The sequence below is a fragment of the Ovis canadensis genome, chromosome 3, assembly GCF_042477335.2.
Source record: "Ovis canadensis isolate MfBH-ARS-UI-01 breed Bighorn chromosome 3, ARS-UI_OviCan_v2, whole genome shotgun sequence".
Lineage (NCBI taxonomy): Eukaryota > Metazoa > Chordata > Mammalia > Artiodactyla > Bovidae > Ovis > Ovis canadensis.
The window spans coordinates 189,451,213-189,473,768 of NC_091247.1; the positions used below are offsets into that span (position 1 = coordinate 189,451,213).

Below are 22,556 nucleotides of genomic sequence, written 5' to 3' on the forward strand. Positions count from 1 at the left end.
CTCTAATACTCTTGCTTGGAAAATCCCATGGATGGAGGAGCCTGGTGGGCTGCAGTCCATGGGGTCGCTGAGAGTTGGACACGACTCAGTGACTTCACTTTCACTTTTCACTTTCATGCATTGGAGAAGGAAATGGCAACCCACTCCAGTGTTCTTGCCTGGAGAATCCTAGGGACGGCGGAGCCTGGTGAGCTGCCATCTATGGGATCACAGAGTCGGACACGACTGAAGTGACTTAGCAGTAACTACTCTCTCCCCTAACTTTTTTCAGCATTTTGCAGGTAACCAAGGTGTTTTGCCATACCTGCTGGCTTCCTTTATCATACTTTCTTTAATCACTCCTTTTTAAATAGTCACTTCATTAACCACTGTTCAAACATGCTACTTTAGCATGTCATCTAATTCCTGGCAGGACCCTGAGAAAGTTTAACCCTGTTACTCTCTGTTTGGTGTAATTAAGATAAAATTAAAGGACTTCCTTGGCAGTCTAGTGGATAAGAATCCAGCTGCCAAAGCAGGGGACATGGTTCAAACCCTGGTCAGGGAAGATCCCAGATGCTGCAGAGCAACTAAGCCCATGTACTACAACTACTGAGCCCATGCTCTAGGCCCTGTGAGCCACAACTACTGAGCCCGTGTGCCTAGAGCCTGTGAGAAGCTACCACAAGAGAAGCTCACTCACTGCAAAGAAGAGTAGCCCCCACTCACCACAATGAGAGAAAGCCTCTGAGCAACAATGAAGACCCAGCACAGCAAAAAAAAAAAAAAAAAGATGAGATTACCGAGAAAATAAGAAATGCCTGTTTTTTCAAAGTATCACTATGTTTACTGCAGCTGTGTTAGTCTCTCAGTCACGTCTGACTCTTTGCAACCCCATGGACTGTAACCCACCAGGCTTCTCTGTCCATGGAATTTTTCAAGCAATACTGGAGTGGATTGCCATGCCCTCCTCTAGGAGATCTTCTGAGCCCAGGGATCAAACCCGGGTCTCCTACATTGCAGCCATATTCTTTACCATCTGAACTACCAGCAGGGAAGTCCAATAACAGTGATGGCTACCATTAATTAAATGTATTTTTAGTTTATACTATGCTTTGTATATCATCTAAGTCTTTTAACCCTATGAGGTATAATAATCATCATCCCCAGTTTATACATGAGGATACATTCAATATCGTTGACTACTGTGTATTAATATATTGTCATTGTTTTCTTTTGTAGATCATTCACGAGAAGTCTTGGAGCAATTAGTAGGCCCGAACAAACTAAAGCAAGTGACGTGGACTGTGTATTGAAGCTCACTGAAGCTTATCAAATCTATGGTCTTCATACTACTTTCCCTGGAAACAATGGTCTCAGAGATTGGCTTTCCAATAGTATGATTTATGCTTTGAAGTTAACCTGGCTTTTATACATTTTGACAGTGCTTTTATTTCTATATGTAAGTTCATTGATGAGTGAGTGTTCTTGAAATGGCAGTTATAGCATGCCCTCTGATATATTGGGGGAGGGTATTGTTTTTTTTCTTAAATAAGAATGTTTTAAGTTACCTGTTTACCCTGGAAATTTCCTTCTCCTAACTAGATATTTGAGCTGCTATAAGAGATATTTATCACTGTGGATAAATAGGAGAATTCTAAGTTATTTGTAAAAGCATAGTTACCTTCCCAGCTGTTTTCTGGCTACTGCCTTCCAAAGTATTTAAATGTCCACTGGCCAAAAAGCAAAGCCTGAATATCAGGCCTGTATATTCTTCACAAAAAATTATTATTTCAGTGAAACAAAGAAATGTAATAGTTTAATGTCATAATCTCAGATATCATACCTTAGACATTTAGCATATGAGTGATACTGAGGCCTTTGCCCAGCCACTTACTACGTTGATTTTTATGGCTACTTTCCCCCAATACATGCTATTCATCCACAAACTTTCTTCCTTAAAAACTGCATTCAAGAATGTGTAAGAATGAGTAAATATGAAATAGCATCACAGAGGCTGTATCCTGAAGCTCTACTGGTTTCACATTGTAAAATAAACAGCAGAGGTCTTAGCTTTCAAATGAAATGTATTACTATCTATAATCACAAAATTCTCTGAAATATACCATGCTTAAACTACCCCCAAATTCACCATATTCCCTGTGCCAAAAGCCTTTGTCAGTGGGACCTTCTTAAAGACTTCCTATTTTAACTGTGATACAGTGAATAACAGGGAAAGTATGGTATGGTAGATTACTTGGACATACATAGAGGGACAGGTTTACATATTCAACTCTACTGCTTCTCCTTACTATTAACTACTTTATAAATGTGCTATGTTTGTAGTGTACAGTGTACATTATAGTGTATTGCCACTGCAAAGGTGGTACACATGTATTTATGTATAAAATGGGTAAGGCCTCTTCCATCTATGAAATTTCTCTAAAGACAAATTCAGTAAGATTTAACATTGAACACCTAACCAAGTCACTACCCTTTTCCCCTTTTAAAGAAACTAGTTTCAAGATCTAAAGTGTCAGATTTTGGGGGTCTATAAGGGATTTATCATCCTAAAGCAGCTTGTGGCTTGATCTTTTTTATATCCCTGGTTGTATCAGCTATTTTTCAGCACCCTGCTTAAAGGTCTGGTCTCCCATCCCTATCCTACCTATAACTGTCACCCTTAGCTGTCATTCTGAACTCTATTTTTCCCCTATCCATCTTTTACCATCTGACATCTTATTTTTTATTTATTATCTGTCTGTCCACCCTAGTATATAAGCTTCATGAAGACAGACATTATTTCTCTTTTTTCACTGCTGTATCTCCAGTACCTAGAACAGTGTCTGGTATATAATAAGTACCCAAATATTTGTTGAATAAATAGATAAGAAAATAAATAAAAGTAATACCCATACTTCAAGTTTCTGGTCTGTGACATGTACAGAGATTGGAAGTTATCACTCCTGTCCCCACAAGATAAAAGCTGAACAAACTGAAAATCATGAAGCAGTACAGCACTGTTTGAAAGTAGAGTTGTATTAGTTGTAGATGTACACTGCAAACTGCAAACTCTAGGGCAACCATAAAATAAATTTTAATAAATATGATTGATGTCCTAAGGGAGGGGAGATGAAACCATATAAAATGCTCAGTTACACCAGAAAAGGAGGCTTCCCTGGTGGCTCAGTGGTAAAGAATCCGCCTGCCAATGCAGGAGACACGAGCTTGATCTCTGGTCTGGGAAGATCTCACAAGCCAGTGCGCGTCAACTATTGAGTCTATGCTCAGGAGTCCAAGAGCTGCAACTATGGAAGCTGATGCACCCTTGAGCCCATGCTCCACAAGAAGAGAAGTCATGGCAATGAGGAGCCCACACACCACAACTTCAGAAAGCCTAAGCAGCAACAAAGACCCAGCACAGCCAAAAAACAAAAAAAGATAAAGGAGAATTCCCCAGTGGTCCAGTGGCTAAGGACTCTGCACTTTCACTGACAAGAGCCTGGGTTCTATTCCTGGTCCAGGAACTAAGATCCCACAAGACTTGCATTGCAGCCCCACCCCACACCCCCACCCTGCAAAAAAAGATAAAATCAGAAAAGGAAGAAAAAGTAGAACACAAAAAAGAAAGAACAAAGGCAAGGAATAGGAGACAGCTATAAGGATGGTAGAAATTAATCCAACTATATCAATAACGTCTTTAAATGTTTGTATGTGAACAATTTATTTGTTAAAAGGTTTTTTATTTATTTAAGGTTTTGGCTGTGGTGGGTCTTTGTTGCTGCATGCAGGCTTTTCTCTAGCTGTGATGAGTGCAGGCTACTCTGATACAGCGTTCAGGCTACTCTTGTTGCAGAGCACAGGCTCTACTCACTTGAGCTTCAGTAGTTTCAGCAAGTGCACTCTAGAGCTCAGGCTTAGTGTTGTTGCATCACACAAATTTAGTTGCTCTGCGGCATGTGCGTTATTCCCAGAGCACGGATCGAGCCAGTTTTCTCCTGCACTGGCAGGATCTCTGAAGAAGATTTAGCTTCAGGGCCAGGAACCAGGCTTGATCACTCAAGAGCTTTTGTGTAGCAGTTTTGTTAAAGTATAAGAGGGGACAAAGAAAACTTCTAACATAGACATCACAAGGGGAATGGACAGCACCCCACTTGCTACTCTTAGCAAGGGAGCTATATACTTTTTAATTGGGTATAACAACAAATCAAAAGAATGTCTCACGGTTACAAAGATCTTACTAGATCCACTCCCACAATTCACATTTTCAGATGACATTTCAGTTCAGTTGCTCAGTCGTGTCCAACTCTTTGCAACCCCATGCACTGCAGCACACCAGGCCTCCCTGTCCATCACCAACTCCCAGAGTTCACCCAAACTCATGTCCATTGAGTCGGTGATGCCATCCAACCATCTCATCCTCTGTCGTCCCCTTCTCCTGCCCTCAATCTTTCCCAGCATCAGGGTCTTTTCAAATGAGTCTGCTCTCGCATCAGGTGACACAAGTACTGGAGTTTCAGCTTTAACATCAGTCCTTCCAATGAACACCCAGACTGATCTCCTTTAGGATAGACTGGTTGGATCTCCTTGCAGTCCAGGAGACTCTCAAGAGTCTTCCCTAACACGGTTCAAAAGCATCAATTCTTTGGTGCTCAGCTTTCTTTATAGTCCCAACTCTCACAGTCATACATGACAACTGAATGTATGACTACCATAGCTTTGACTAGACGGACCTTTGTTGGCAAAGTAATGTCTCTGTTTTTTAATATGCTGTCTAGGTTGGTCATAACTTTCCTTCCAAGGAATAAGCATCTTTTAATTTCATGGCTGCAGTCACCATCTGCAGTGATTTTGGAGCCCAAAAAAATAAAGTCTGACACTGTTTCCACTGTTTCCCCATCTATTTGCCATGAGGTGATGGGACCGGATGCCATTATCTTCGTTTTCTGAATGTTGAGCTTTAAGCCAACTTCTTCACTCTCCTCTTTCACTTTCATCAAGAGGCTCTTTTGTTCTTCTTCACTTTCTGCCACAAGGGTGGTGTCATCTGCATATCTGAGGTTATTGATATTTCTCCTGGCAGTCTTGACTCCAGCTTGTGCTTCTTCTAGCCCAGTGTTTCTCATGATGCATATAAGTTAAATAAGCAGGGTGACAATATACAGCCTTGACGTACTCCTTTTCCTATTTGGAACCAGTCTGTTGTTCCATGTCCAGTTCTAACTGTTGCTTCCTGACTTGCACACAGGAAAAGGCAGGTCAGGTGGTCTGGTATTCCCATCTCTTTCAGAATTTTCCACAATTTATTGTGATCCACACAGTCAAAGGCTTTGGCATAGTCAATAAAGCAGAAATAGATGTTTTTCCTGGAACTCTCTTGCTTTTTCCATGATCCAGCAGATGTTGGCAATTTGATCTCTGGTTCCTCTGCCTTTTCTAAAACCAGCTGGAACATCTGGAAGTTCATGGTTCACATACTGTTGAAGCCTGGCTTGGAGAATTTTGAGCATTATTGTACTAGCATGTGAGATGAATACAATTATGCGGTAGTTTGAGCATTCTTTGGCATTGCCTTTCTTTGGGATTGGAATGAAAACTGACCTTTTCCAGTCTTGTGGCCACTGCTGAGTTTCCCAAATTTGCTGGCATCTTGAGTGCAGCATTTTCACAGCATCATCTTTCAGGATTTGAAAAAGCTCAACTGGAATTCCATCACCTCCACTAGCTTTGTTCATAGTGATGCTTCCTAAGGCCCACTTGACTTCGCATTCCAGGATATCTAGCTCTAGGTGAGTGATCATACCATTGTGATTATCTGGGTCGTGAAGATCTTTTTTGTATAGTTCTTCTGTGTATTCTTGCCACCTCTTAATACCTTCTGCTTCTGTTAGGTTCATACCATTTCTGTCCTTTATTGAGCCCATCTTTGCATGGAATGTTCCCTTGGTATCTCTGATTTTCTTGAAGAGATCTCTAGTCTTTCCCATTCTATTGTTTTCCTCTATTTCTTTGCACTGATATCTGAGGAAGGCTTTCTTATCTCTCCTTGCTATTCTTTGGAACTCTGCATTCAAATGGGTATATCTTTCCTTTTCTCCTTTGTTTTTCACTTCTCTTTGTTTCACAGCTATTTGTAAAGCCTACTCAGACAGCCATTTTGCTTTTTTGCATTTTTTTTTCTTGGGGATGGTCTTGATCTCTGTTTCCTGTACAGTGTCATGAACCTCCATCCATAGTTCATCAGGCACTCTGTCAGATCTAATCCCTTAAATCTATTTCTCACTTCCACTGTATAACCATAAGGGACTTGATTTAGGTCATACCTGAATGGTCTAGTGGTTTTCCCCACTTTCTTCAATTTAAGTTTGAATTTGGCAATAAGGAGTTCATGATCTGAGCCACAGTCAGCTCCCGGTCTTTTTTTGCTGACTATATGGAACTTCTCCATCTTTGGCTGCAAAGAATATAATCAGTCTGATTTCAGTATTGACCATCTGGTGATGTCCACGTGTAGAGTCTTCTCTTATGTTGTTGGAAGAGGGTGTTTGCTATGACCAGTGCGTTCTTTTGGCAAAATTCTATTAGTCTTTGCCCTGCTTCACTCTGTACTCCAAGACCAAATTTGCCTGTTACTCCAGGTGTTTCTTGACTTCCTGCTTTTGCATTCCAGTCCCCTATAATGAAAAGGACATCTTTTGGGGTGTTAGTTCTAGAAGGTCTTGTAGGTCTTCATAGAACCGTTCAACTTCAGCTTCTTCAGTATTACTGGTCAGGGCACAGACTTCTATTACCGTGATACTGAATGGTTTGCCTTGGAAACAAACAGAGATAATTCTGTCGTTTTTGAGATTGCAACTAAGTACTGCATTTCAGACTCTTTTGTTGGCTATGAGCTACTCCATTTCTTCTAAGGATTATTCAGAAGGTTCTTAGGGAGGAGGAATATGTCCTTGAGCAGGATACATTGTTTATATAGTCATTGGTACAGAGTTTAAGGAAAAACATACCCTTTAGCAAGATGAGTTGTTTTGTTGTGCAATCATCAGCTCTTGATTTAAAGAAAAAAACATTTGTCCTTTTATCCTCCTTGAGAACTCCAGACTCCTATCTTCTTCTCGGGGACCCTGGACTTCTCATCAGCCTTCCTAGGAATTGACTCAGATTCTCAACCACTGCACCACCAGGGAAGTTCATATGTGAACCGTCTTAATACAACCTGTTTGTTAGCTATTAAGTCATTTCAAGGATCACTGTTATATATATATGGGAGATTTAAAATATTTTAAGTAATATTTGAATATCTCAAACACCTTCTTGTACCCACCTCATAAATAATTAAGATAACAGAAACAGGGTTGTAGATATTTAAAATTAATATCTACTCTTGGCCTCTTCAAGTCAATGTCCAACAGTGCTCCAGAGTATAATTCCCTTTAATTTTCTCCTTCTTATCCTGCTGAGAAAGACACTACCCAGCAGAATATCCTGAATTTCCAAAGAATGTGTCGTCAAAACTCTTTCTCCCCAAATACCATCCAATACCACTGTAGCCTAAAATTTCCATTAATGTTTACCAATGCAGAATCAAACTTTTGAGTTTATAATTTATCCCCAGTAGATCAATGGAAATTGGGTATAAGAATTGATTTATTGGGTTATAATAATCTCTGCTAAATTCAGGAATCAGAAGGTCCTCTGTTGACCCCAGCTCCAAAACTCCCATGTAATGATCCTGTTTTCCTATCTAAGCAACAACTTGCTCCTAACTGCTTTCTCTACATTTCTGTTGAATGAGTGTAACTATGATCACATCTCCCTGGTATCCTAATCCCATTGGCATGTGTGTATTATTAGAAAGCACATAATGCAAGTGTCGTAACCAATTCCTAAGTAGTATGTAAGAACAAGAGAGTACAGTTGACCCTTGAACAACATGGGTGTGAACTGCACTTTATGTGTTTTTGTTTGGTTGGTTTTCAATAAATACTACAGTATTATGCAATCCATCCTTGGATGCAGAAACTTGGATTTGTAATGTAAAGTTATACGTAGATTTTCAATTCTAAGGGGGTGGTTGGCGATTGTCAGCATCCTAACCCCCACGTGTGTACAAAGTTGCATTTTATACTTCACATGTAATATGTATTGTCGTCATGTGTTGTTTTAAATTGAAGAATAGGAAATATAGTACATAAAATCAGTACAAAATTATAAGACCCAAAAGTAAAAACTAGATCTCCCTCCCACCCTCATCCATCAGCCATCTGGTACCCTTTCTGAACACAACCACTCTGACCAGTTTCTTACTTACCTTTCCGAAGACATGTCTACTGCAAGTAAATATATATCCTTTACACATACATTCATATGTAGGTATATACACGTATTTTTTTTTCATAAATAGTAGTATACTATACATATAATCCTTCACATTGTTTCTCATTTATGTCGTAACATTCTTATTGATATATAAGATCCTGACAACCTGGGGCACTGGTGGTATAACAAACTGTCACTGACCTTAATAAACCATAAAAATGCATCATAAGGTATCACAGTACTGAGTATGTTGTTGTTGTTGTTGAGTCACTCAGTCCTGTCCAACTCTTTTTGAGACCCCATGGACTGCAGCACATCAGGCTGCCCTGTCCTTCACCAATTCCCAGAGCTTGCTCAAGCTCATGTCCACCGAATCGGTGATGCTATCCAACCATCTTATCCTCTGTTGTTCCCTTTGCCTCCTGCCGTAAATCTTTCCCAGCATCTCGGTCTTTTCTAATGACTCACTTCTTCCCACCAGGTGACATATCGGCCCTTTCAATGAATATTAAGGGTTGATTTCTTTAGGATTGACTGGTTTGATCTCCTTGCAGTCAAAGGGGCTCTCAAGTGTCTTCTCCAACACAACTCAAAAGCATCAGTTCTTCAGCGCTCAGCTCTCAAAACATCTGTAAATTACTACTGGAAAAACCATAGCTTTGACTACATGGACCTTTGCTGGCAGAGTAATGTCTCTGCTTTTGAATATGCTGTCTAGGTTGGTCATAACTTTTCTTCCAGGAGCAACTGTCTTTTAACTTCATGGCTGCAGTCATCATCTGCAGTGATTTTGGAGCCCAAGAAAATAGTCTGACACTGTATCCATTGTTTCTCCATCTATTTGCCATGAAGTGATGGGACCAGATGCCATGATATTCATTTTTGAATGTTGAGTTTTAAGCCAGTTTTTTCACTCTCCTCTTTCACTTTCATCAAGAGGCTTTTTAGTTAAGCTTTAAGCCAACTTTTTCACTCTCCTCTTTCACTTTCATCAAGAGGCTCTTTAGTTCCTCTTTGCTTTCTGCCATTAGGGTGGTGTCATCTGCATATCTGAGGTTATTGATATTTCTCCCAGAAATCTTGATTCCAGCTTTTGATTCTTCCAGCCCAGCATTTCCCATGATGTACCCTGCATAGAAGTTAAAATAAGCATGGTGATAATATACAGCTTTGGTGTACTCCTTTCCCAATTTTTAACCAGTCCATTGTTTCATGTCTGGTTGTAACTTGCTTTTTGACCTGCATACAGGTTTCTCAGGAGGCAGGTCAGGTGGTCTGGTATTCCCATCTTTTGAAGAATTTTCCAGTTTGTTGTGATACACACAGTCAAAGGCTTTAGCATAGTCAATAAAGCAGAAGCAGATGGTTTTCTGGAATTCTCTTGCTTTTTCTATTATTCAGTGGATGTTGGCAATTTGATCTCTGGTTCCGCTGCCTTTTCTAAATCCAGCTTGTATATCTGGAAGTTCTTGGTTCACGTACTGTTGATGCCCAGCTTGGAGGAATTTGAGCATTAGCTGCCTAGCATGTGAAATGTGTACAGTTTTGCGGTAGTCTGAACATTCTTTGGCTTGCCCTTCTTTGGGATTGGAATGAAAACTGACCTTTTCCAGTCCTCTGGCCACTGCAGAGTTTTCTAAATTTGCTGGCAGCAAATTTTCTAAATTTGAGTGCAGCACTTTAACAGCATGCATCATCTTTTAGGATTTCAAATAGCTCAGCTGGAATTTCATCATCTCCACTAGCTTTGTTCATAGTAATGCTTCCTAAGGCCCACTTGACTTCACACTCCAGGATGTCTGGCTGTCGGTGAATGTTGGCAATTTGATCTCTGGATCCTCTGTCTTTTCTAAATCCATCTTGTACATCTGGAAGTTCTTGGTTCACATACTGTTGATGCCTATAACTACACCATAGCAGTTATCTGGGTCATGAAGATCTTTTTTGTATAGTTCTTCTGTGTATTCTTGCCACCTCTTCTTAATATTTTCTGCTTCTGTTAGGTCCATACTGTTTCTGTCCTTTATTGTGCCCATCTTTGCATTAAATGTTCCCTTGGTATCTCTAATTTTCTTGAAGAGATCTCTAGTCTTTCCCATTCTATTGTTTTCCTCTTTTACTTTACACTTCCTTCACTTAGGAAGGTTTTCTCATCTCTCTTTGCTATTCTTGAGAACTCTGCTTTCAAATGGGTATATATTTCCTTTTCTCCTTTGCCTTCTGATTCTCTTCTTTTCTCGGCTATTTGTCAGGCCTCCTCAGACAACCATTTTGCCTTTTTGCATTTCTTTTTCTTGGGGATGGTTTTGATCACTGTCTCTTGTACAATGTTACAAACCTTCTAAACTCTTTATTTTTATCTATGTTTCTTAATTGATGCCCTATTGTGTACTAACCTATACTAGGCACTTTATACTTTCATTTAATACAATAACCTTTTGAAGTACAGTACCAATTTATTACTATTAACATGAGCCCATGTACTTAATCCCCTACTAACTGCATCTCTGATATTTACAGGTAATTTTAATATAGTATTCTTCTGTATTTTTTATTTTAATTCAAAGATACACTGTAGTTCTCAACTATAGAAACAGACTCTGTGAAAACATCTAATTCCAAAAAACTTTAAAAAATCGAATTCCTCTCTGCTACTTAAATTACATGTAGTTACTATTGGATACTGCCTTGTATAATTATATTTCTATAGCAGGATGAAGGTATGGCAACCTGCTCCAATATTCTTGCCTGGAGAATCCCTATGGACAGAAGAGCCTGTTGGGCTACAGTCCATGGACTGCAAAGAGTTTGACATAACAGAACAACTAAGCATAGCAGTAAAACTAGAAAAAAATAAATTACAGATAGAGATTTCTGCATTTGGCTTACTGTAGAACAAGTTATATGACAAAGGCTGACAAAATTTTAACCTTCATATTTTCGAAGCAAGATTTACCATTTAACACAAATCACCTTCTTTGAACCAGACAGTCTTTTCAGGTTAAACCCAAACATAGCGATATCCCCTATTGGAGGAACTTCAACAGCTCAAGGCTGAAACTGCCACACTGTGCTTGTTGTCAGTCCATTGTTATCCTGCCTTGTAGGCTCTGGAAGTGAATATTCTGCTACTTTGTGCAGTTGATGCTGAATGCTGTGTCCACTGAATTGGGGTCGCCCAGGATCACCAATCAGTACTTGAGTTCTGTGGGTCTCAAAGCAGTTCTTCAGCCATTGAAGCAGACTGTCTGCAAGGTCTTCATCATAAAACATATCTCCAAGCACAACAAGGTCCCACTTATCTTGTTCCAAATCCAAAATGTTTTTGATTAAAATGGGAAAAGGATTCAGTTGGTTCAACTCACAATTTAGTGTAATAGCCATTCCTGCAACTTTAAAAAGAGGACATGGTGAATTGGTATATGCTAGGTTATTTTAATTTCCTACTGATTAATTTAAATAATTTAGAGAATCTCCAAAAGGTTTTTTTCCCCTTTCTGTTGAAAGCTGTTTTTTTAGGTAAAGAAGCCTAAACTATATGCCAATATAAGCTATTTCCTCCAATGCTCAAGTATATGACTATTCTGAAAACAAAGCAAATAATACCACACACCTGGAAAAGCAGAAGTTTTAAGGAATATTTGCTTATCTCAACAAGACCATTTAGAACTAACACCAAAAAAAGATGTCCTTGTCAACCTAGTGGGGTGGAATGTAAAACTAGAAGTGAAGAGATACCTGGAGTAACAGGCAAGTATGGCCTTGGAGTACAAAATGAAGCAAGGCAATGGCTGACAGAGTTTTGTCAAGAGAACACACTGGTCATAACAAACACCCTTTTCCAACAACACAAGAGACAATTCTACACAAGGATATCACCAGATCATCATCATCATCACCAACATCAAAATCAGATTGATTATATTCTTTGCAGCTGAAGACTGAGAAGCTCTATACAGTCAGTAAAATCAAGACCTGGATCTGACTGTGGCTCAGATCATGAGCTCCTTATTGCAAAATTCAGGCTTAAATTGAAGAAAGTAGAGAAAACCACTGGGTCATTCAGGTATGACCTAAGTCAAATCCCTTATCAATATATAGTGGGGTTGATGAATAGATTCAAGAGATTAGATCTGGTAGACAGAGTGCCTGAAGAACTACAGACACAAGTTTGAAACATTGTACAGGAGGTAGTGATGAAAAGCAAAAGAAATGCAAGAAAGCAAAGTGGTTGTCTGAGAAGGTCTTACAAAAGATTGAGGAAAGAAGAAAAGCAAAAGGCAAGGGAGGAAGGGAATGATAAACCCAACTGAATACAGAGTTCCAGAGAATAGCCAAGAGAGATAGGAAGGTCTTCTTAAATGAACAATGTAAATAGAGGGAAACAACAGAATAGAAAGACTGGAGATCTCGAGAAAAATTTGAGACATTAAGGGAACATTTCATGCAAGGATGGGCGTGATGAAGGACAGAAATGGTAAGGACCTAACAAAAGCAGAAGAGATTAAGAAGAGGTGGCAAGAATACACCAAAGAACTATACAAAAAAGGCCCGAATGACTCAGACAATGACAATGGTGTGGTCACTCACCTAGAGCCAGACATCTTAGAGTGTGAAGTCAAGTGGGCCTTAGGAAACATCACTATGAACAAAGCTAGTAGAGGTGATAGAATTCCAGCTGAGCTATTTCAAATCCTAAAAGATGATGTGGTTAAAGTGCTGCATTCAGTGTGTCAGCAAATTTCAAAAACTCAGCAGTAGTCACAGGACTGGAAAGGGTGAGTTTTCATTCCAATCCCAAAGAAGGGCAATGTCAAAGAACGTTCAAACTACTGTACAATTGAACTCATTTCACACGCTAGTAAGATTATGCTCAAAATCCTTCAAGTTAGGCTTCAGGAGTCACTGAATGGAAAAATTATAGATGAACAAGCTGGATTTAGAAAAGGCAGAGGAACCAGAGATCAAATTGCCAACATCCACTGGATCATGGAAAAAGCAAGAGAGTCCCAGGAAAACATCTATTTCTGCTTTATTGACTATGCCAAAGGCTTTCACTGTGTGGATCACAATAAACTGTGGAAAATTCTGAAAGAGATGGGAATAGCAGACCACCTGACCTGCCTCTTGAGAAACCTATATGCAGGTCAGGAAGCAACAGTTAGAACTGGACATGGGACAACAGACTGGTTTCAAATAGGAAAAGGAGTAGTCGAGGCTGTATACTGTCACCCTGCTTATTTAACTTATATGCAGAGTACATCATGAGAAACGCTGGGCTGGAAGAAATACAAGCTGGAATCAAGACTGCCGGGAGAAGTATCAATAACCTCAGATATGCAGATGACACCACCCTTGTGGCAGAAAGTGAAGAGGAACTAAAAAGCCTCTTGATGAAAGTGAAAGAGGAGAGTGAAAAAGTTGGCTTAAAGCTTAACTAAAAAGCCTCTTGATGAAAGTGAAAGTGGAAAGTGAAAAAGTTGGCTTAAAGCTCAACATTCAGAAAACGAAGATCATGGCATCTGGTCCCATCACTTCATGGGAAATAGATGGGCAAACAGTGGAAACAATGTCACACTTTATTTTGGGGGGCTCCAAAATCACTGCAGATGGTGATTGCAGCCATGAAATTAAAAGACGCTTACTCCTTGGAAGGAAAGTTATGACCAACCTAGATAACATATTAAAAAGCAGAGACATTACTTTGCCAACAAAGATCCGTCTAGTCAAGGCTATGGTTTTTCCTGTGGTCATGTATGGATGTGAGAGTTGGACTGTGAAGAAAGCTGAGCACCGAAGAGTTGATGCTTTTGAGCAGTGGTGTTGGAGAAGACTCTTGAGAGTCTCTTGAACTGCAAGGAGATCCAGCCAGTCCATTCTGAAGGAGATCAGTCCTGGGTGTTCACTGGAAGGACTGGTGCTAAAGCTGAAACTCTGATACTTTGGCCACCTGATGCAAAGAGTTGACTCATTCGAAAAGACTCTGATGCTGAGAGGGATTGAGGGCAGGAGGAGAAGGGGACGACAGTACATGAGATGGTTGGATGGCATCACCGACTCGATGGACATGAGTTTGAGTAAACTCTGGGAGTCGGTGATGGACAGGGATGCCTGGCATGCTGCAATTCATGAGATCGCAAAGAGTCAGACATGACTGCGCAACTGAACTGACTGACTGACCACTCCAATGGCAGAAAGTAAAGAACTGAAGAGCCTCCTGATAAGGTTGAAAGAAGACAGTTAAAAAATACTGGCTTAAAACTCAACATTCAAAAAACTAAGATCATAGCATCTGGTCCCATCACTTCATGTCAAACAGAGGGTGAAAGTGGAAGCGGTGACAGGTTTTATTTTCCTGGGCTCCAAGGTCACTGCTGATGGAGACTGCAGCCATGAAATTTTTAAAAATGCTTACTCCTTGGAAGGAAAGCTATAACAAACATAAACAGTGTATTAAAAAGCAGAGATATCACAAAGCCAACAAAGGTCCATATAGTCAAAGCTATGGTTTTTCCAGTAGTCATGTATGAATGTGAGAGTTGGACTTTAAAGAAGGCTGAGCACTGAAGAATTGATGATTTTGAACTGTGGTGTTAGAAAAGACTCTTTAGAGTCCCTTGGACTGCGAGAAGATCAAACCAGTCAATCCAAAAGGAAATCAACCCTGAATATTCATTGGAAGGACTGATGCTGAAGCCCCAATATTTTAGCCACCTGATTGGAAGAGCCAACTCATTGGAAAAGACCCTGGTGCTGGGAAAGATTGAAGGCAAAAGGAGAAGGGGCAGCAAAGGATGAGATGGTTAGACAGCATCACTGACTCAACAGCCATAAATCTGAGCAAACTCTGGGAGATAGTGAAGGACAGGGGAGCCTGGTGGGCTGCAGTCCATTGGGTCACAAAGAGTTGGATAACAATGAAGACTTTTGTTTGTCACGGCTGTACAAGAGACAGGGAAACAAGGCTTATGTTTGAGCAGGATAACAACTTGGAACTGAGAGTCCTATTTATAATAAGGCTCAAGGGCTAGATCCTCAACGAAAGGGAAAACTAGAGAAAATCAGGTAAAATTAACATTTACCTGCCTCAGCTTGGGTTCGAATGGAATAAAACCTCCCTCAAACGCCCAGGTCTATCTTCACTTGGGTTTTGGTCAAATAAACACTACCTACATATTTCAGGAAATCCCTAGCCCAGAGATGACCAACAATAACTTTTCCCAGGTTGGTATCACTTTGGGATATCTGCCAGATACAAATAAAAGTCCTCCTGTCAAAAATGCACCATCAACTCAGGCCTTACAGGGTTCCCACAGACAATGTCACACTGAGTTCACCATATTAGATTATGAAGTACAACATGGAAATGGCTTATGGTGTTGGAGCAACTGTAGATATTTATCCTGGAGGAAAAAAATAGATGAGTTCAAAATATTCAAAAATATGACAGTCTTACTAGGGTCTATGTCATTGGCCAAGATCCTGAAGGCTCCACTCATCTTAGCAGCGATGGCTGTAGCTCCACATCCACTCCCAATATCTAACACAGATTTTCCTCTGACAACATCAGGATTATCCAAAAGATACCTAAATTAGAAAAGGGAAAATATAATCTAAGACAGATGGGAGGTCAGTAAGAGGTGTCCAATATTTTTTCTTTGGATTGATTGGACAAGGAAATAGTGAAACTTAGCAGAAGAATTCAGTCTGACATTGGCAAGTTTGGCCTGAATAGAGTGAGAAAAAAATGTCAGTTTTAAGAGCTGGGCAGAGATGGCAGAGAGAGGACCTAGTCGTTTTAGTCTGTTACTTTACCAAGTGTGAAGAGCAGTTCCATACAACCGACTAATCACGCTTTTAAAGTCAACTTTTTAAAGTATTGACCATTTACTACGAATCAGAAAGTACCAACCACCAAAAATACAGACTGACAAAATACTGTTATAATCAGGACTCAGTAAGTTAGATCCAGAATTCACTCTCTCCTTTTCATTGTTCATCAGAAAGTGGTTTTACCTACAGCTTGAATGGTATAAAAATGACCTCTCTAGAAAAGTACCATCAAAGTCCAGTTCAACCAAAGAATGTGGACCTGGGTTAAGCATTTACCAAACAAGTGAAGATGAATGGGCAAACACTGAAATAATAAATGTCAACTGACACTTGACCTCAGTACTGGAAAAATAAAGAGCAGAGGAAATTCCCTGGTGGTCCAGTGGTTAGGACTCCACATTTTCACTGCCAAGGGCCTATCCCTGAGATCCTGAAATCCAAAGACAGACTAAGGAACAATGGCAAGGCAGGGGTGTAGTGCCCCATCTAAAGGGACAGCTGTTATCCATCTTGAGGTAACAGTTGCCACAACAGAAATTAGGTGTAAGCAGAGATTTAAATCTGATGTTAGCAGAGATTTTTTTTTTTTTTTTTTTTGCCATATGTTTTGGCTTGCAGGATCTTAGTTCCCTGAATAGGGACTGAAATTGGACCAGGCAGTGAAAGTGCCAAGTAACTCCCCAGAGATTCTTATTTTTCAATTGAAGTAAATTTTTACATGCTTCAAGTTTTAAATGATAGCAACCGATTGTTGTAAAGTTTATAAGTAAAACAAGTTTAAAAGTTTACAAAAACATATCCATTTTTTTAAAACAGAAAACACATCTGTGGATCACCAATTTGTGACCTCTGATTCAGTCTCCTAAGGAATCTGATTGCCCTTATATTTGGAGTTGATACATAACAATTCGCATAGGTATCACTTGCAAAGATATCACTTATTTTTTTTTAATGATACAAGTAAATATAGGAAAATTTGGCAACACAACAGCCAGAAAATTGGAATTGATACCACCTGGAAAGTTTTCCAGAACTCAGGGTTTTCCAAAAAGCTCTATGTTTGCATTTATTTATTTTGCATTTAAAACTATGTACAAACTGGACTTCACTGGCAGTCCAGTGGTTAAAACTCCATGCTTCCAATACAGGGGATGCAGGTTCGATCCCTGGTCGGGGAACTAAGACCCCACACACCACACAGCGTGGCCAAAGAAATAAATTTAAAAAACTGAATACAATCTGAGTTCTACTAGACCATACCATTCCTGTGAAAGAGAAGTTCTTATACATTTCCTTTCACAGTTTTGTAACATCAAGGCATTAAAAAATTAAATTATTTACCAATCTAAGAGCAAAGATTAGATTAAAATGCTGAAAGTTCTTGCATTTGTTTCAGTGACTGTTTTAATAAAAAGCTTTGTGTGTATATGTGAGAAAATGTCCTAAAGAAGACCTTTGCAGTATGGGGAGTTGAAAGGGGGGACCTTAAAAATGCAGATTCAAGTCCACCTGAGTGATGTCCCAATCACTCGTATCCCTCATTCTTTGGGCGCTTGGGAAAAGGCAGTGGTAGAGGGAGCAACATTTACAGAATTAAACCAGGAGAAGGAGTGGGGGGCTTTAAGTTCCACCAAGGATCTGCATGGGCATCACAAACCATGAACCTGATAATAGTGTGAGATTTCTGGATCATTACCAGTTCCCTAGGGTCTTGACAGCTGACCTAGGATTTCTCTGTTCCTAAACTCTAATAAAAGGGTTTGGGGTTTTTCTGAGGAGCAGGGAGAATGTGGAGTTGGAAGGGACAGAAAAGAGAGAGGTGGTGAGGAGCCATAAAGGTTCCTGCTTCACGTAAGGCCATACGTACCTAGATAGGGCTTGGCCCCCTGGCCAGTAGATTGCCCAGTAAGGATCCCTGAGGGGCCACAGGTCAGCTCTCTCCCACCAGAACTTGCATCTAGGGGTCAAAAGCCGCAACTGGATTTCAGGGGTGAGGCTGCCACTGCTGGTGACTTCAGTGTTCTCTTCCAGGAAAGCTTTCATCTTAGGGTCCAAAAGGCTTCCAGTTCCTCTCCAGGGGCAGTGACCCCAAGGAAACAAGAGGAAGCCACTGCTTCTCACAGCCTTCCAGAGGACAACATAGTGGTTCATGGGAAATGATGCAAACACTCTCCAGCCTGGGCTCAAAGCCATCAGTCTGGTCCCAAAGCACAGGTGTGCTGGTGTTGCTCTTGCTAAGAGCTGCTTCTCCTGGGGAAAGAGTCTGGTTGCCAAACTGATCTCAGCTGGAGTCACTGGACCTCTAAAAACATAATAATGAAAACTCTAACATTTCCAAATCCTATCACATAGCAAGAAAATATTAGTGTTACCTCTATAGCAGATGATGCACAAGTGCAAGTTTACTTTAGATGAAAAGTTTTTGTGTGTTAATTTAGGAAAATCCAATCTTCTAAAACATGCCTTTTCATTCTTTGTGAACAACAGAATCTGTTTAATAATTTAGAAAACCAAATATACAAGCATTTGATTTTGATAGAATCCTCAGGAACATCCCTGTTATATAAAATAAGGTATACACTTAACATTATTTCATTCATTTAATAAATCATTCTCCTTTAAGCAGACACTGTGCTTGATAACCGTGAACAAAATAAACAAAAGTCCCCATCTTGAGGAAACTTAGATTCTAGTGATAGAATAGAGCAGGTAATCAGGGCAAACACAGTTCTTGCCTTTATGGAGTCTAGCCAAGAGTCGTGCAGATTATCAAACTGTAGCTGTGGTTAGAGATATATAAATTATACGGACCGGTCAATTAAGATAACCCTAGCATATGGGGACTTTCCTGGTGGTCCAGTGGTTAAGAATCCACCTTTCAATGCAACAGATTCAATCCCTGGTCTGGAACTAAGACTGCTTGTCACAACTACTGAGTCCTCATGTTCTACAGTCAGCGCACCACAGCTAGAGAAGCCTGTCCACTGCAACAAAGACCCAGCCCAACCGAAAAAAAAAAAAAGCCCTAGCATAAAACAGCAATGTAATTGTTTTTTTCCTAAAACAAACAAAAAATACTATGGATTTAATTGTAATAAAAGAATATCAAATCACTTTCTGTAAATACCTCTGATGAGTCATCTTCATGAAACCTAGACTTAATAGACATTTTGATTAAGAATAAGTAGGAATGAGGAAGAGAAGTTTAAACACAAATTATACACCAAGTTGTTTGGAACCTTTTGTCTGTTCTGCATAAATATTTTAAATAGTCTTAAATTCACCCAAATATTTAGAGTTGTTCAGTTGCTAAGTCAAGTCCGACTCTTGCAACACCATGAACTGCAGCGCTTCCAGGCTTCCCTGTCCTCCAGAGTTTGCTCAAACTCATGACCCTTGAGTCAGTGATGCCATCCAACAATCTCATCCTCTGTCACCCCCTTCTCCTCCTGCCCTCAATCTTTCCCAGCATCAGGGTTTTTTCCAATAAGTCAGCTCTCCCCATCAGGTGGCCAAAGTACTGAAACTTTAGCTTCAGCATCAGCATGAGTCCTTCCAATGAATATTCAGGTTTGATTTCCTTCAGGATTGACTGGTTTGATCTCCTTGCTGCCCAAGGGTAGGGGCCCCAAACTCAAATGCCTATCTGGGGCCAGACTGGTGATAAATGAGGGATGCAGGCTGGTTGCTGATAACAGAGAGGCTGTGGCAAACTAGAAAGTGTTTCAAAACAGTCCAACGGAGCCAGCAAGCTGTAGCCTGTCCTGGGACATATGGCCAGATCTTTCCATTTTTCGAGATAATCCACAGACTTCCCCGGCAGTCCAGTGGCTAAGACTCCCAATGAAGAGGGCACAATCCCCGCTCCTGGAACTAAGATCCCATCTGCTGCAAGTCCCCACCCGAAAAATAACAATAAAATTCCCACTTTTAAACGCGGGAAATTAATTAAAATGTCAAGACAGAAGGAGGGTCAAAATGCCTGTCAGGCCACTAGTCTGTGAACTCGGGATAGATTTTAAGTGGGTGTCAGCCCACATTTATGCCCTTGTAATCACATGCTCTCTTAACAGCCTGACCTCACTGGACTAATTGTGTAGGAAGGACTGGGTCAGCCCTTGAGTCTAAGGTTTAAAAAGAAAGCAGAGCAAATACGAGACGATTTTGGACATAGTGTCATCCAAACCGATGCCGCTCCCTCCCACGCCAAGAACCAATGAAGCATCTGTTATGAATATGTGATTAAGCGGGGGACACTGGGTATTTGGATTAATTAGTAAGAAGACAGGTTTAAAAGTGCAAGCTCCAAAAGCGTTAGCACGTTATTTTCCTCCTAGGAGGACGGGAGTCAGCCTTAAAGGGGCAGGCACAGTCTTCCTTTTCTCCTTACCTGTCTGCGCTAACATCACCCTGGGGAGCAAAGCACAGGGCAAGTCAGTCACTTTGCCTTTGCGCCTCTTTTGGCGCTTTCTTTACAACTGCACTCGGGATCCAGAGTTCCCGGTGTAGCCTGCTACCAGCACCCCTGTCCCCGCCCCTGCCCTGACCTCCTGCTCCGCCTTCCTTCCCGGCAGCGCTCTCTCCCTTCACCCGGGCTTCTTAAAGGGACAGAATGTGAAACCAGAGGGTGCCCTGACCTCGCTTGGAAAATAAGGGAATGTCAAATACTGATTTCTAAAAAATATGCTCTAAAGCCATGGAGCATCTGCTTGGTGCTAATCACACTTCTAGGTACTGGGCATAGGGTGGTGAGGCAAATAGACACAGTAGAAACCCTTAATGACACACTCAACTGAGATTAAATCATAATATGTCCTCCCTATTATAATAATTTTCATGCACGTACAATCTTTTTTGTTTCTTTAATTGTAACTTGTCATTTCAATTAATGCTCACTGATTCTATTGTTAGTCATAATTCCTAATAGATGTTCAAGATCTAGAGACTTCCCTGGCAGTCCAGTGGTTATCCCAATGCAGGGGGCATGATCCCTTGTCTGAAAACTAAGATCCCACATGCCACACTGTGTGGCAAAAAAAAAAAAAAATCCAGATCGGTTTGTCTCAGGATTTTAGTTTTTAACCAGCTAATGTATTCTATCACAGAGACAGTTTTCAAATTGATCTTCTTTCCATTCCTCTTGCCTTGCCCTTAGTTCTGCCTTGTGATTGCTCGCCTGAATTCCAGCAACTGGTCTCTCTGCAATCCTGCCTTTTCTATCCCATTCACTATTGTGCAATTTAAATGTTTTTTTTTTTCCTGAAACTTTCATTCCATAGTCCAAAATAAAAGGATTCCTACAAGATAAGCTAAGCAGATAAGCCAAGAGAAACAGACTGTAAGCCGTGAGAAGCAAACCTGGACTTTCTTCTCTATTGTTTGCTGTTGATTTTTTTATTTTTATTTATGTATTTATTTTTGTCGAGGGGCAAAATCTTAGTTCCTAGATCAGGGATTGAACCTGTGCTCCCTGCAGTGGAAGCCTGGAGTCTTTACCGCAGGACAGCCAGGGAAGTCTCTTTTGTTCTTTTTAACTGAGAGAAAGAATTGTCTCTCTTTTATCAACATTGACCCAAATGCAACCGAGCAGACCTGTCAATTGTTTGGTAACAACTGAGCTATCATCTGACCTTGTGATTTTTGCCTTTAAATATCTGCCTGCATCTTTGTACACGTTCCAATTCCCTAATAACTGGACACTCTTGCAAGTTAAAAAATATATATTTCATACTCAAATTTGTCTTTCAAGGTTATTTTGAACAAGTTATTTAAGTATACTTATTAGCTGTGTGACCTTGGGCACATTATTAAACTTTCCTAATGAATAGGGATCAGGATATGCCACTGTAGCACAGGAATTGTTTTGAGTGAAAGAGATTTGAGTTTCTGAAATCTCTTATCTGCCTAAAGCAGACTCTCCCCAAAGAACTCAATTGTCGTAAAACCCCTCCTTGAGAACACTCTTAATCTTCTTGGACTTGAAAAGTGGACACCACACCCAAACAGACATTGTCTCAAGATTATCATATCTCTTATCTATTCTCCTAGAAAAACACTGATCTTTCCGAAATGTCATTCCTATAAGCTCTTTCCCAATCACCTATGATGGAATAAAATGTATGTTTTTTAAGGCAGGACAAGAAAATTTAAGCATAACACATGCCCTCCCAGACAGGGCTCTCCCCAATGTGCAATGTGCTTCTTAATTATACATTAACCAGACCTCTTCAAACACAGAAATGTCTGCTCAACCATAAAGTTAGTTTTTCCCTTCTTCTGACGCCAGCAATGTGACTCCTTAGAAGATAACATTCCTTTCCTAATCCTGTAAGGGGTCATGGTGACCTGCTGCTCCCTTCCTACATGTAGGTCTGGACTTCATGTCTCTACTAAACTGTAAAATGTCAGTGTACCGGTTTGATGAA

General features: G+C 40.3%; 2 protein-coding genes across 3 annotated transcripts in view; one reads left to right on the forward strand and one right to left on the reverse strand.

Moving 5' to 3' along the window:
- Positions 1 to 2,896, forward strand: part of AMN1 (antagonist of mitotic exit network 1 homolog) — a 79,292-nt gene extending 76,396 nt beyond the window's left edge. For both annotated transcript variants that reach the window (XM_069585447.1, XM_069585448.1), the window contains exon 7: positions 1,222 to 2,896. In XM_069585447.1, the coding sequence (XP_069441548.1) occupies positions 1,222 to 1,295 (74 nt within the window). In that variant the 3' untranslated portion in view covers positions 1,296 to 2,896. The remainder of the gene's footprint in view (positions 1 to 1,221) is intronic.
- A 7,838-nt stretch (positions 2,897 to 10,734) lies between these two features.
- ETFBKMT (electron transfer flavoprotein subunit beta lysine methyltransferase) lies at positions 10,735 to 20,688 on the reverse strand. The gene is made up of 4 exons (XM_069585446.1): positions 20,522 to 20,688; positions 17,999 to 18,433; positions 15,755 to 15,885; positions 10,735 to 11,690 (listed from the first exon to the last, which is right to left on the reverse strand). Exons 2-4 carry the CDS (start codon positions 18,322 to 18,324, stop codon positions 11,347 to 11,349), a joined length of 801 nt encoding a protein of 266 aa, XP_069441547.1. The 5' UTR covers positions 18,325 to 18,433; positions 20,522 to 20,688; the 3' UTR covers positions 10,735 to 11,346.
- Positions 20,689 to 22,556: the final 1,868 nt, after the last annotated feature.